Genomic DNA, 14,215 nt, shown 5'->3' on the forward strand with positions numbered 1-14,215 from the left:
GGAACAGAATATATTCTAGCAGAAACTCTTCTAGCACGTGTATTTACCTGTGTCAGCTGTGCTGGCGATGCCTCGAGAGAAAATAAAGTGCAGAGCGCGAAAGCACCACAGTGACTGAAGGATTGCCGTAAAGCAGTATCTCTGGTCGTACGATGTGTATGACGTCATTGACATTTTGAAAGACTTTTTAAAGCAAATAAGTGACTCTAAAAAATCTAACACCCAGCAATATGCAATTTCTTTGCATCTCCTTTCGAATACAACATTCAAATTACTAGACAAAAATTTTTTGAGAAAATCTTGAGAAATCTTGAGAAAAGTGGATTTTGAGGGGTATAGCTCCATAGACCTCCATTCATTCTGCACTCCTGTGAGCGCCCTCATATGGAATCAGAGTGGAACTGCAACTAGTCAGAAGCCGGAAGTGTAGCGAGAGTGAACCTTCTCCCCTTATTAGACATTCTCTGCTATTAACCTACGTTAAGTATATTTTGCCACTCTGTGAAAAAAATATCCAGCAAAACGCGCCGGCGCGTTTGTCGACACCAAATGGCTTATCACTCACATCAAGCTGCACACCACGGTGGTGGAGTCCGTGCAGGAAGAGCAGCGTTTGGCACACAAGTGCATGCAACCACTGGCGCCTAATTTCCAAGTCTGGTGGAAAGTTATGCAGTTAAAGTTATACAAAAAATGTACTCGAATCAATAAACAGCATTTATGAAGCCCCATTCTTACAGATCATTAACTAAAAAAACGTTGTTTTAGGGTTTAGTTATACCCTTTCAAAGCCCGTTTTCTCAAAATGACTTTTCTCTCATACTTCACTCCACTTAAGTATCACCTACACCAAACGTTCCAGTCTTGTACCTAGTTATATTATGACAACATTTACAGAGGGATTTGTAAATATATTATTCCTAGCCTGATTTATATAACATTTTATTCCAAAAAACATGGCGAAAATATTTTTTAAGGCTATTGACAGTATATTCTGATTTACAGGATAACAAAAGTAGATATCCATAAATCCCTTTTTTACCATCTATTATGTGAACACAATTAAAAAATATTTTTTAACCTGATTTAGTTTTTTATATATATGCAAATTAGCACATATTTAACTAGATATTGCCTAATTTTCATATTTAAACATTAGCCTACATTACAGAAAACTTGTAATACATTTTTTTATCATCTTAATTTCCCACTGGGAAAGTGTCATGGTGATATCTGCTACATTTTTACCCTATTCACCTGTGTCTCGCCTTGTACCACCATTCTTTAAAATGTCTTGTTTTGTGTTCTGCAGAAGACAGAAAGTCATGCATGCTTAGAAAGACATGAGGGTGAGTAAATTATGACAGAATTACATTTTTGCGTGAGCCATCACTTTAACACCAGTCTAGTCTGAATATTTCAGGTGTTGCTCATTGCGAAAAGCCTGACATCTGTTTGATTTGCAGAGGGAAACTTACAATAGCCACAGTGCTGCTTACTGTTTTTTGCACCAACCTCATAATTATCTATGTAGTTTTATCAAGCTTTATCACCTTATGAAATCCAAAACATAGTTGTGACTTAATACCTCACTTTATGCAACTTTGTGACTTTACTGTGTATCTCACAGACAGAGAACTGGCTTCCATAAAATCCTGTGTTGTGAGCAAATTTTACTAACGGGTATCTTGAGGCAATTTCTTCATGTGTTTTATGGTTTCACACAATTTGTATACAATTTCGACTCCACCTGTTAAACTGCTGAGCTGTCAGTAACAGTAAATGGAAATCTGCTGAAAGCTCGGAGACACATGCCGTTCAAAAGATTCTCGCATCCAGGAAGGTGTTGGTTTTGTTTTCCAAAAGCCTTCAATTCTTCCACTTCTTAACATATGGGTTGACTTGTAAGGAGTTGTTCACTCGTATTGTTATTCCTCACTGTCAGTGCGTTCATAAATCATCTACGTGGAAGAAAATGTAACAACACAATGTTCTTGATGACGAGGTGAGGTCAACATCTCAGCTCACGTTGAGCGGCAGCTTCTAAATTTCATGCAGGTTCCGATCTTTCCCTCCCCTTAAGGAAAGGGCACTTCCATTTCCATGATGTCCTGATCTGTCATCACTCCCCTATCCTGCTCCACACACCAAGCGCAGCTGATAAGATCCTTATACGAGCTTAATGCATTAATGGCACAGTTGAATGTTTCTGTGAACTTGCCCCATCTTGATGTCAACCACTGGCTCTCTCTAATGTGCCAATCTTACTTCTAGCAACACGGCAGGACTGATTTGCTGTGTGGTCTGACAGGGCTGAGCTTCAGTAGGGAATATTCAGACATCCTTCGGGAGCTCTGTCACGCCAGGAGGCTGATTAATTAAGGCCTGTTGTTTTCTGGTTTGGGTTTTAAAGGTAGAATGCTATAGCCTCTATTGTTCTTATGCAAGCCACAGATATGTCTTATTCACGTTCTTTTGCTGCATCATGTTTCAAAGTTAAACATGTGTCCTCTTTAAAAACCACCATGGGAACATTTACTGTGAGAAAAAAAACTGATTTTTTTTTTTTTTTTTTTTTTTTTTTTTTTTACATTTGGTGTGAATCGAGCTATCAGATTTAGTTCTGATACATTATCACTTTTGACTTGTAATTGTCTTGCCACATGTAGCCTAACCACTTTTACGCTTCTCAAATGAAGGGGTAAAAAAAGAGAGAAAAACTATTTTTCTTCTTTTTTTTAAATAAGCAGCATATCTTACAATTTCATGAAGAGTTACAAGAAAAGACAAAACAATTTAACAAAAGCATTGATAATAAAAATCATAATATTCGAGAATACGGTTTTGTTCTTACAAAGCAAATGCATTTTAAAAGAGAGTCTAATTATTTTTTTTAGAGTGAAAAGATGGGAAACAATTTGAAAACTTATCAATATCAAAATTGAGAGTATATTCCAGAGGTTTATATTTTAAACATCCTATCATTATAAAAAAGCAAAGAAAAAAAGCAATCATGACGCTATTGCGTCAGCTAGCCCCGCCCACACTGAAATCTCATTGGACCGAAGTCAGTTTATTATGAGGAGAGGGCGAGGCTGATTAATTGTAGCCCTTTTAGAATAGAAATTTGTAGAACAAAATCTTAGTTACACAAGGAAGATTATTAAAATCAATCTAATCATCACGCAAATATCTCACGAAAATATTTAACAAAAATTAATAAAACAGTGCATGTTTTTTGGTTTTAAAGGGATAGTTCGCTCAAAAATGAAAATTCGGTCATAATTTACCCACCCTCGGGTTGTTCCAAACCTGTATGAATTTCTTTCTTCTGCTGAACACAAAAGAAGATATTTTAAAGAAGATGGGTAACATTTGAAGACCTAATGACTTGGGGAAAAAATACTACTCTTTGGTTACTGACATTCTTCAAAATATCTTCTTTTGTGTTCATCAGAAGAAAGACATTCATACAGGTTTGGAACAACTTGAGATATTGTAGGCTTAATGTAGGCTGACTGTGTGGATGATGTGGATAGATGAGACTGTAAAGCCAAGCTGAGCTGGCAGAACCAAATACTTGTAAACAGTACACAGAGTGAGATTGCAGGTGTCAAGGGATTGTCCCACCTTCCTGTTATTTCCTCCCAAGGCTAACCGCTGAAGCGTAGCCTGTGGCATGAAATCTGCAGGTAGTCTTTTAGAGTAATAGCACCTCTTACCATCTGTCAGTGTCTAAAGACTTGTCTCTAACCATATAATCATCAGAGTATTTTCATCTGTGCATCAAAACTGGACTAATAATCATATATCTGTTTCATTTTTCATGGCATCATTACTTCTTGTCTGTAAAGTCATTTTTTCAAATTGTCCTGCTGAGACTTGGCTTCCAGTAATTCTTGCTTTCACTTTCACTCTGCTTCCAAAGCCTCAGGGAAGGGCACTGCATCTGACTTGTAAGTGATTATTTGTTTTCTCTTTCAAGCTACACCAGCTTCATGAGCGTTGCATGATCAGCATGTGGGGTTGTCTTACAGATGAGGGCTTCTTTTTCCACTGCCTGTGGCTATGGATCACCCACACTGACGCGCTTGTGTGTTTTGTGTTATCTCCTCGCTGTATATGTGAAGTTCCTTGGGGTGCACTGCAATGAAAAGGATGCTGTGATATCCTGAATGGAGGTATACATGCAGACCTTATCACTGCAGACCCAAAAGCAGAGTTTCTCGGAAAGGGGGTGGATTTTATGAATTGTGACTTGACTTCTAATCCACCTACAGCATTTCTCAAAAATTCAATAGTACAACCGCAGCGCTGCTTGAAGAACTTGTTGCCGGGGAACGAGATGGTAACAGGTCATGGAACACCCCTCAGGGTTTTGTTCAATGAGATGCAAGTCTTCCTGTCAGTATGTTTGCCTCTCAGAGCATCTGCTAACCTTCACCTATAAAAGGGATAAACAGTAGTAGTATTCGTCATCAACTGAACATACATTTTTGCACTTTCCAAGCACATTTTTTACTCGGTTTTCACGTCACATCACGTCAATGGCAATGCACATTTATTCACTTTAAAATTAAAAATGCAATGATGAGCATGCTTTTAATTTCTGAATTAAAATGTATTTTAATATTTTTTGGTGGCATAAAGTTAAAAAAATATATTTCTTGATACTGTAGGCTAATGAAGAAATAAAGCTTTATTAAGAGAATGAAATTCTCGAAAAGAAAGTGTATAGTCATAGAAGTAGTTTGGCATAATCTTTTATTATTATTTGTAAAAAATGTAAACAAAATATTTAAAAAACACCATGCTTAGTTAGTCATGTGATCCAACCAGCATGCAGAAGAAAAAAACATAAAACAGGAAATATGATAGTGACAATCTCTGCTGACTGAATAAGTTTCTTAAAATATCAGATACAAATTATACTACTTTATGTAATTGTACTAAATTATTTAACATATTATTATAAAATATATAGTTTTATTATACTTTTTATGAAATGCAAGATAAAATCATATCATGTGGTGTGACTTCCTAAAATTCCCTAAAACAGTTAATCAATTATTTTAAAAGTTTTACCAGAGAATATCGAAAATAAAGCGGTGTTATTATACACTATTATATAAATGTGCACATATTTAATAAAATATATATGCACACACACACACACACACACACACACACACACACACACACACACACACACACACACACACACACACACACACACACACACACACACACACACACACACACACACACACAGGATGTATGTATGTATATATATATATATATATATATATATATATGTGCCTATAGTTCTGTCATGAAACATAGGCGCTGCTATCGTTAACTTGCCACAAGCTGATTGGTTCATGTCACTTCTGCAGCAAATGAGCTTGCTACTCAACATTTAAATGCTAGTTACCATTCACTAGCAGTTTGTAGCATGCTTTCATGGTTTGTCTGAAACCCTCCACCTTCCCCAGCTCCACCTGTATAGATCTGCCATGGGTAATTGATATATGCTATTTGTGCAGCAGCAGTATGTCTTACATGCTTACTGAAGTGTGTCTGTGTATAAATAGGCAGTAGCAAGGTCCCGTATTTGCTCTTCAGTAGCAGCAGTGTAGCATCTATCATGACAACTCTCTGGATATATAGCCTATACAGACTTTTAAAAAGGTATAAAACCTTATGAAGCCAACTAGATTACAAAGAAATGTATTTCTAAGAGCTATTAAAACTTCCTTTTTATCATGAACAGTCTTATATGATATTTACCCTAATATTTGAGAAAGCCTTAAAGAACGCATTAGTTCGTGTAAAGTAATGTTTGCAGGTAATGTGAAACCCTACAATGCCCATCACAACATGATGTTTCCACTATGTCACTACGATGATGAAATAGTAATGAGCTCCTCATAGCTCCCAAATTTGCCCAGAGTTTTGCGAGCACTTTCATATGTAACCCGACACGTGGACCTCTTACAGCTCGGCCATTGTGCTTTAGCGTGAGAGGCCATCTGTGCAGCCGGCTATGGGTGCCTACTCCCTTTCTCAGAACACTCCCAGGTGTGACCGGCCCTTTGAAGAGCAGGCAGCATTGTGCCCACCTCTGGAGTTATGACTGGCAAACAAAGAGCAGGACGACACACTATATGATTCCAGCACACTGTCCATCTGTATGCTAATGAGAAATGGTGTGCACACGGGGGACAGAGAAACTGGATATGGCTGCCCACTCCATGTCCTGAGAGCCTTTTGGCTTGGAAATGGTGTTCACCAAACATGACTGGTCTTCAAGTGTCGTATTTTTGGTTTCACCATCTCATGGATGGTGGCAGCATAATACACTAAAGTAGTTTCCTTCATTGTTTTTTTTTTGTTTTTTTTACCATTTAGGTGCATCTACTTTTCAACATAAAAATATATTTATTCTACATAATATGAATACTTATGAAAAATGCTTAAATGTGCACTCACCAGACATAAATTGTATATACACAAAAACAAATAAACATTTATCAAATAAATGTTCATTTTTCGATTTCATAATCCTAAATAAAATGTGTCGAATCAGAATATTAGATTTTTGAAGGATCCTGTGACACTGAAGACTGGAGTAATGATGCTGAAAACTCAGCTTTGTCATCACAGGATTAAATTAAATATAGCCTACTATTATTACTGGTATATAAAGTATTTTAAAATATTATTTTACATATTTTAATAATAATTATATTTTAATATTTTTTGAAATTATAATCATATTTCTTAATATTTTTGATCAAATAAATGCAGCCTTGGGGAGGACAAGAGTCTTTCAAAATCATAAAAAATCTCACATATAAAAAAAATATAATATGTACAAAATACAAATGTGAAAAAAAATTGAAAAAAGTTTCTTATGCTCATTATTTCCATTATTATTGTTAAGGTTTAATAGGATTATTAAAAATAAATTAAATAATTTTAACTAAAAATGTATTTGGTTTGTATTGCATATCAAATTTATATTATTACAGAAATTACACAAACACACACACACACACGCACGCACGCGTAGCTATAGCTATTGCTATAGCCTCTAATGCATAACATTATCATTGTCTCATCATTTTACAACTCAGACACAGTCACGTTCATTGTAGTTCATGAAGGGGTCATTCTTCACTGTGTTTAGGGTGACAGGAATGATGTAGATTTTGATGTAAAGTGAGGCAGAGTACCAGCTGTGAGAACACAAGGTCCTCTGCTTATCTGTAGACATTGCAGATATTTATGAGGCTTCACGACTACACTCCCCTGATGCGCTGTCTCCTGCAAAATCTGCTTCTTTTCCCCTCTTTCTCTCTTTCACCCTGTTGTTTTCTGTGGAGTCCAGAGAGCAGTTTTGATTCCACAGGCTTCACTGTGTACTCTTGCACCCGGTGAACCCTCTTTGAACCATTGGACGGATGTGGGGCTTGGAATGGAGCAGAATAAAAACAAGCAAACAGGGGAGTCACCATTCCGACTCTGTTGTAGGATATCCTGGATGAGTGCATGTCGCTGCTGTTTTAGGGCAGCCAAAGTATGTCGAGTTCAATATGCTCCGCTCTCATGAGATTCAGGAGCCACTCTAGGCCCGTGTGTGATGTCATAAACAGGACGGACATCCTGGTCTTTTCTAGCCCAAATATAACCATTTCACATATGGAGAAAATACCCTTCTCAAGTGGAGGGTGATATTACGTTTTAGTACAAGACTGAAATGACCCTGAAATAATTACGATGAGACATGACATAAGTTCCAGATGTGATAATAACGGCATAACAACCTCATAAATATATTGGTTAGAATGCTGTTGTAGCAGATGAAATATAGATTAAAATGATATGATATAATACATAAAAAATTATATGATATAGAAAATGAAAATGAATGCGAGTGGAAAATATGGGTTGAGAATGGGAGATTCAAATGGAGGATGTTGATAATAAACAGATACGTGTCCCCCTTGAATTAATTTGACAACAAAAAGACCCTCGCTCAGCCCTCTGCGCAGATGTATTATGTCTTTAATGACACAAATAGCATAGGCATGTCCCAGCACTCGGCCCTCTTCAGAGACCCACATGAAACGAGGGTGAAGAGTCTCTTGATTACGCACAACTCATCAACATTCTCAAGTGGGGTCTAATTATATATTGTTAACATAATTTATCAACAATTGACGCTGATCCTCATGTTTTCAAACAAATGTAGCAACATTATGCACAATAAACTGATATACAATATTTTATAGATATATACATATATTAGATACTGTAGATGGATGGATGGATGGATGGATGGATGGATGGATGGATGGATGGATGGATGGATGGATGGATGGATGGATGGATGGATGGATGGATGGATGGATGGATGGATGGATGGATGGATGGATGGATGGATGGATAGATAGATAGATAGATAGATAGATAGATAGATAGATAGATAGATAGATAGATAGATAGATAGATAGATAGATAGATAGATAGATAGATAGATAGATAGATAGATAGATAGATAGATAGATAGATAGATAGATAGATAGACTGGGTGGGTGGATGGATGGTTGGATGGATGGATGGATGGATGGATGGATGGATGGATGGATGGATGGATGGATGGATGGATGGATGGATGGATGGATGGATAGATAGATAGATAGATAGATAGATAGATAGATAGATAGATAGATAGATAGATAGATAGATAGATAGATAGACTGGGTGGGTGGATGGATGGATGGATGGATGGATGGATGGATGGATGGATGGATGGATGGATGGATGGATGGATGGATGGATGGATAGATAGATAGATAGATAGATAGAAAGATAGATAGATAGATAGATAGATAGATAGATAGATAGATAGATAGATAGATAGATAGAAAATATATTATGCATAAGCAAATATATAATCTGCATTACTCCATCCATCTATCCATCCACCCATCCATCCATCCATCCATCCATCCATCCATCCATCCATCCATCCATCCAATATCTATCTATCTATCTATCTATCTATCTATCTATCTATCTATCTATCTATCTATCTATCTATCTATCTATCTATCTATCTATCTATCTATCTATCTATCTATCTATCTATCTATCTATCTATCTATCTATCTATCTATCTATCTAGTTAGATCTTAGGATTCTGCAGTGAATCTTTCCCCGGCACAGAGTGTCAAGGTTGATCGGGCCCATTGTATAAGGTCTAATTGTAAAGATTATTGAGCAGAGCAACCTGCACCTGCTGGAAGAGAGGGAATCGGTCAGGGGGGGTGTCGGGTCATTCTCAAGGGCAGACACAAGAAGCTTACTGCAACTTATCACGCTCATTCTCTGAACATTAAAGACAACGCGTTTTTCTGGATAACCTATTTGTGCCATCATCATCATGAGACATTTCTAAAGCAGTCTTATTGTTTACAACTTCATTTTAATGTGAGCACTGAGTCTATCAAATTCACACCGCCTAAGTACTTTTTATTATTTTTTATTATTATTATTTTTACAGTCAATATTTCACTTACTGCACTGTTTTGTTGTCTCAGGAGTAGTCACCAAGAAGTAGGTTTTCACATGCATGCACACAAGCAAACACTGACAGAAGAGATGTGCTCCATCCTAAGACGTATCCCTCACTCTTGTTGAGGTTACGGGGCAGAAGGAAGCAACGTTTCCTCAGAGATAAGAAGACTAAGCAGGGATCAGTGATCAGGGTGTTGGGAGTTGCAGCTCCGTCAGGTGTCGGATGCCCTCATGTTCTGCACCACTGCAAATATGCACCACTTCTACCATGCAAGAGGTCACAGAGTGCTTGACAGGGACGATTTTAAAACAAGGAGCCATTCTCATTATGTAAGGCGTCACACTTCAGAGTTGTCTGTCATGTCTTCATGAATGAGGCTTTGGTGGCCAACAGCTTACTAAGAGAATCATTTCTGGAACGTGAAGAGTGAGATTCCACTATGAACAACCAATTTCCTCATTCTTCTGTTTGCTTCTTTAAGTTATGGAAGGAGAAGTCGTTGTTTTCAGATGTGTTAATAGCCAATTATTACTTGTTTTTTCCCGCTTTTCTACCTTTCTGCTGTAACGCCCCATTGAAGGCCATCTCAATCAGGACGTTATTTAGACAACCGTGTCTGTTATTGTGGACATGGGCTAAAATAAACTCAATGACCAGCCTCATGCTGGGTGTCACAACTCCATTGATGACATAGATAAAGTCATGGCTAGGAAGATTGGCATGAAATTATATATGAGTCATGCTTTGTAAAGATTATGTTGGGGTGAAAGTGAGTTGCCTCAGGTAATCGGACAGGTATGAACAAAGGCAAAACAAAAAATAGAAGCATAACCTGTACTTATCTTTTTTCCCCCTCAAAAATGGAAACATGTACCATAACCTTTACTCTTGTCAAGCACAAATTAAAGCCATAATCCATAATTTTCTTCTTTTTGTTTGTTTTTGTTTTTGCTTGAATGTAAAGTAAACATTGGTGGCATAAACTTTATCTTTTTTATTTTAATTAAAGTATCAACGTATTTGGGTGTCTATAATATTGCTTTACAAATGCAATCAAATTCAAAAGTGCAAATATATTACTCACTGGATCTCATTGAAGAACTTTTCAACAAGCAATTATAATTCAATACTATACTATATTCAAACTATAATTCATTCGTTATTTTTATATGGGAAAACGGTTGTATGGATGGAAATTAGAAAAAATATATATTTTCTTCTTCAGACCTAATGAAAATATAATCTGATAAGCATGCTATTTTGATGCACTCATGTGACAATAGGCTACACTTCTATTTGTATTTATTTTTTGCATTATCTTATGAATGTGTGTAGACATAAAAATATGTTTAACCTTAACCTAGGCATAAATAAACTACAGTAGCCGGAGGAGGCATCCATAATATTTTATGAAGATCAATTCCGCAAAAAAAAAAAAAAAAAAAAAGACAGTAAGTTGTGCAGCGTCTAGCAGCCATAAATCTGTGATTTTCCTATCAATAATTTCTCACCTTTGGGAAATCTCCTTATATCACATTTAATTTCCTGTGCTTGCTTTACAGTTAAATTGTAAGCCTATCGCTATGGAAACAAGCTTCAGTAATAAGGTCATGCATCAAATATGAGAATTGAGCACAGCAATTCAAAAAGCAAAAGGATCCCACAATTGATTTATAACCTGTCAGCAAATATTGCTATTTGATGCCCTGTTTTCCCCCCTGCATGGCTGAAACATGCTGTCACTTTGACATATGGGTTTGTCTTGTCAGAATCGCAACAAGGGATTCATTATTTTCCGATATACCAGTCGCAGCTGCTTTTTGGGAGGAAATGAGCAACTAACAATCGTGAACGCTATTAAAGTGGGTCAAGGCCATGATTTGAGATAAAAGGGAATCAATGCATTGACTATAGGTTTGTGTGCAAGGCCTCAAAGGCAAAGTCATGAAATATGGATGAGGGGAGCCACCAAAACACGCCTACCAGCACCACCATATCTCTGTCCGTCGGTCTGACACTCCCCCTTCCCCCAACATCTCCACCACAAAACTGTTATTACCCAGCCATGCCTTCTTCTTCCTCCTCCTCTCCCTCCTCCTCCTGACATATCAAGAGGTTGTTGCTTAAGTAAACATATTTACAGCGTACCTTGTGTCAATGTAAAGAAACCTGATCCTTTCGGCCACACTGTCTGTCTGTGTTCCTCCACACACTCACAAACGCATCCAATAGGCTGCAGACACACAAATCAGGATCAGATATAGCATAATTGAAATGATGGAGGACCTCAGCACTGCTCATTTGTTGGCTAATTCCTTTATCTGACACACACAATCCAGGTCTTTCAGCTCTTTATTAATGAGCTGATTATATAAATCAGGGGTGATGTATAGGGTAGGGGAGACACACAGCATGTTGGAGTCTGGCCAAGCTGGTGTTCAGCTGGTTTAGCTGGTCTCCCGGTTAGACCAGCTGAAAAGTGTCTATAATAAACTCCTCTAAAACCAGCTTAGGCTGGTTTAAAAAAGGGTTTTAATCTTTCTTTCCAGCAAGGATGACTGATAACCTCTGCCTTTAAGGTAATTAGACCTTTAGATTACCCAGTTATATCTATAAACTAGTTCAATATATTTTTTTAAATGTTCAGATTAAGATGTTTTTCAACGTTTGTCTTCTCTCTTTTGGGGGTCTCTCTTTTCAGGTTAAAGCACACATGAACAGTAGAGGGCGCTCTCACCTGTGTCAAACCACACTAGCAGGCTGAGCACGCATCAAACTGCAGCGAGGAGAGACAGCGTGCCTGAGGATCGGACTACTTTACGTGGGTTTTCGCATACTAAATTGAATTTGTGAATTCAAGTTGAGTTTTAAAGCACTTTATTGACTTGATTGTTTGGTTTATAACATTGCCAAATCACACAAATACACACAATAATAAAATTAAGTGCTAGTAATGTTAATGACTATGATCTTGCAAATAGAAAATAAAACAAGATAAGGAATACGAATAATCAAACGTTAACTTGGTACTGTGTCAATTTAATTGTAGCCTAAGCCTACACATATATCACAGTAGTTGAATCGAATAGCCATGGTTTGATAAATGCAGATGGATACATTTGTGTCATGTGTTCGCACTCTGTCACATTTGAGGTGTGATTGTCACTAAATGTATTTAGGAAGCATTCAAGTAATGTATTACAAATTCTGCATTGTAAGAATAACAAAAATGTACAAATTCTTGATGAAAAAAAAAAGAACATGCGTTGTATTGCTCGTTGTGAAACAGGGGAATCGACAGCGTAAGTTTTGGTAATGCTCCGCCCTCGAGTGGCGGTTGGCCAAGCGAATCAGCAGGAGGCTTTGTGATTGGTTCAACCAGCTGTCAATCACGCGAGATCTCCTCAGGCGTGTGGTAGCTGTGAAACATATCATTTGCTGTGTGAAGTGATCAGACCGAGGGAGAAAGATCAGCCTAGACCATCACCGCGCAAACACACCACGCTTGTGAATTTTTGCATGTCAGGAACGGAGGATCCTGTCGCCGGTCAACGGCCGTTTCCATCTTGTATTCATAACGCATAAATCAGCGGCATGTGGAATTGTATCAGGATTAGGAATTGGCTCCCAATCGCGTGCCTGCTGTTAACGATATGGACGAAGGTGAGAGCGCTGATTGTTTCTAGTCTTGCAGATCGATTTAATTGCCATAGCAGTGATCGGCAGGCAAAAGTTGATGGGTGTGGGCTGATGATTTCAATGAATTCTGCTCAATGTAATCGATATTTGAATTACGCAGCCACATGTGCTCATGCAATTGGAAATGTCATGTGTAAGAAATGTTAACTTGCACCACGATTCCCCGTCAAAAACGATAAAATGAAGGGTGGATCAGTTAGAGGGTTTTTTAAAAATATAGCTACATTTCTCTCTGATACGCACTAACAGGTTAGCAAATTGTAGACTTATTCTCTGGAGACTTGGATGCACAAGCACACGCTACACATTCCCTCAAATAATATTACCTCAGTTTTGCAAGCACGATCTGCATTTTACTAATGAACAACTAAGCATTATGGCTCCTATGTTTATTTATTTATCTATTTGTATTCAAATGTTGTTTTTAGGTGTCCCATTCCTCTGGCTATTTTGAGCTGCAGCTGATTGCTGTAGAAAATGTGAACGGTGAGTTGTGGGACGGGGAATGTTGCGACGGCACGCGGAACTCCCAAGACCAGCGCTGCGTCCGGGACGAGTGCGATACTTACTTTAAAGTGTGTCTGAAGGAGTACCAGTCTGAAGTCACCACCACTGGCCCGTGCACCTTTGGCTCTGGATCTACTGACGTTCTCGGTGGAAATATATTTTCTTTAAAGACTGCAAAGAACAACCCCAGCAAAACGAGCGATGTGGGAAAGATCATCATCCCCTTTCACTTTGCTTGGCCGGTAAGTGCGCGTCTTTTCATGAGCTATATTAATAATAATGCGCCGCGGTGAGCTGTCACTGCTCGGAAGTTGAGTGCACTATATTGTTACAGTGATGACAGGGTCTCTTTTTTTAATCATGGTTGCTGTGTCCTAACGACTTTTTATTGTTTAGGGGAAAAAAGGTTATTTGTTACAATGA

General features: G+C 37.8%; 1 protein-coding gene across 2 annotated transcripts in view; it reads left to right on the top strand.

The window, feature by feature from the left end:
• The first annotated feature begins 13,000 nt into the window (after positions 1-13,000).
• Positions 13,001-14,215, top strand: part of jag2b (jagged canonical Notch ligand 2b) — a 51,537-nt gene continuing 50,322 nt past the window's right edge. The window contains exons 1-2 of one of the 2 annotated variants that reach the window (XM_079584353.1): positions 13,001-13,249; positions 13,714-14,034. In XM_079584353.1, the coding sequence (XP_079440479.1) occupies positions 13,181-13,249; positions 13,714-14,034 (390 nt within the window). In that variant the 5' untranslated portion in view covers positions 13,001-13,180. The remainder of the gene's footprint in view (positions 13,250-13,713; positions 14,035-14,215) is intronic. The other variant, XM_079584354.1, reaches the window with a different exon arrangement.

This window comes from Phoxinus phoxinus, assembly GCF_949152265.1.
Source record: "Phoxinus phoxinus genome assembly, chromosome: 16".
NCBI classification, from domain to species: Eukaryota; Metazoa; Chordata; class Actinopteri; order Cypriniformes; family Leuciscidae; genus Phoxinus; species Phoxinus phoxinus.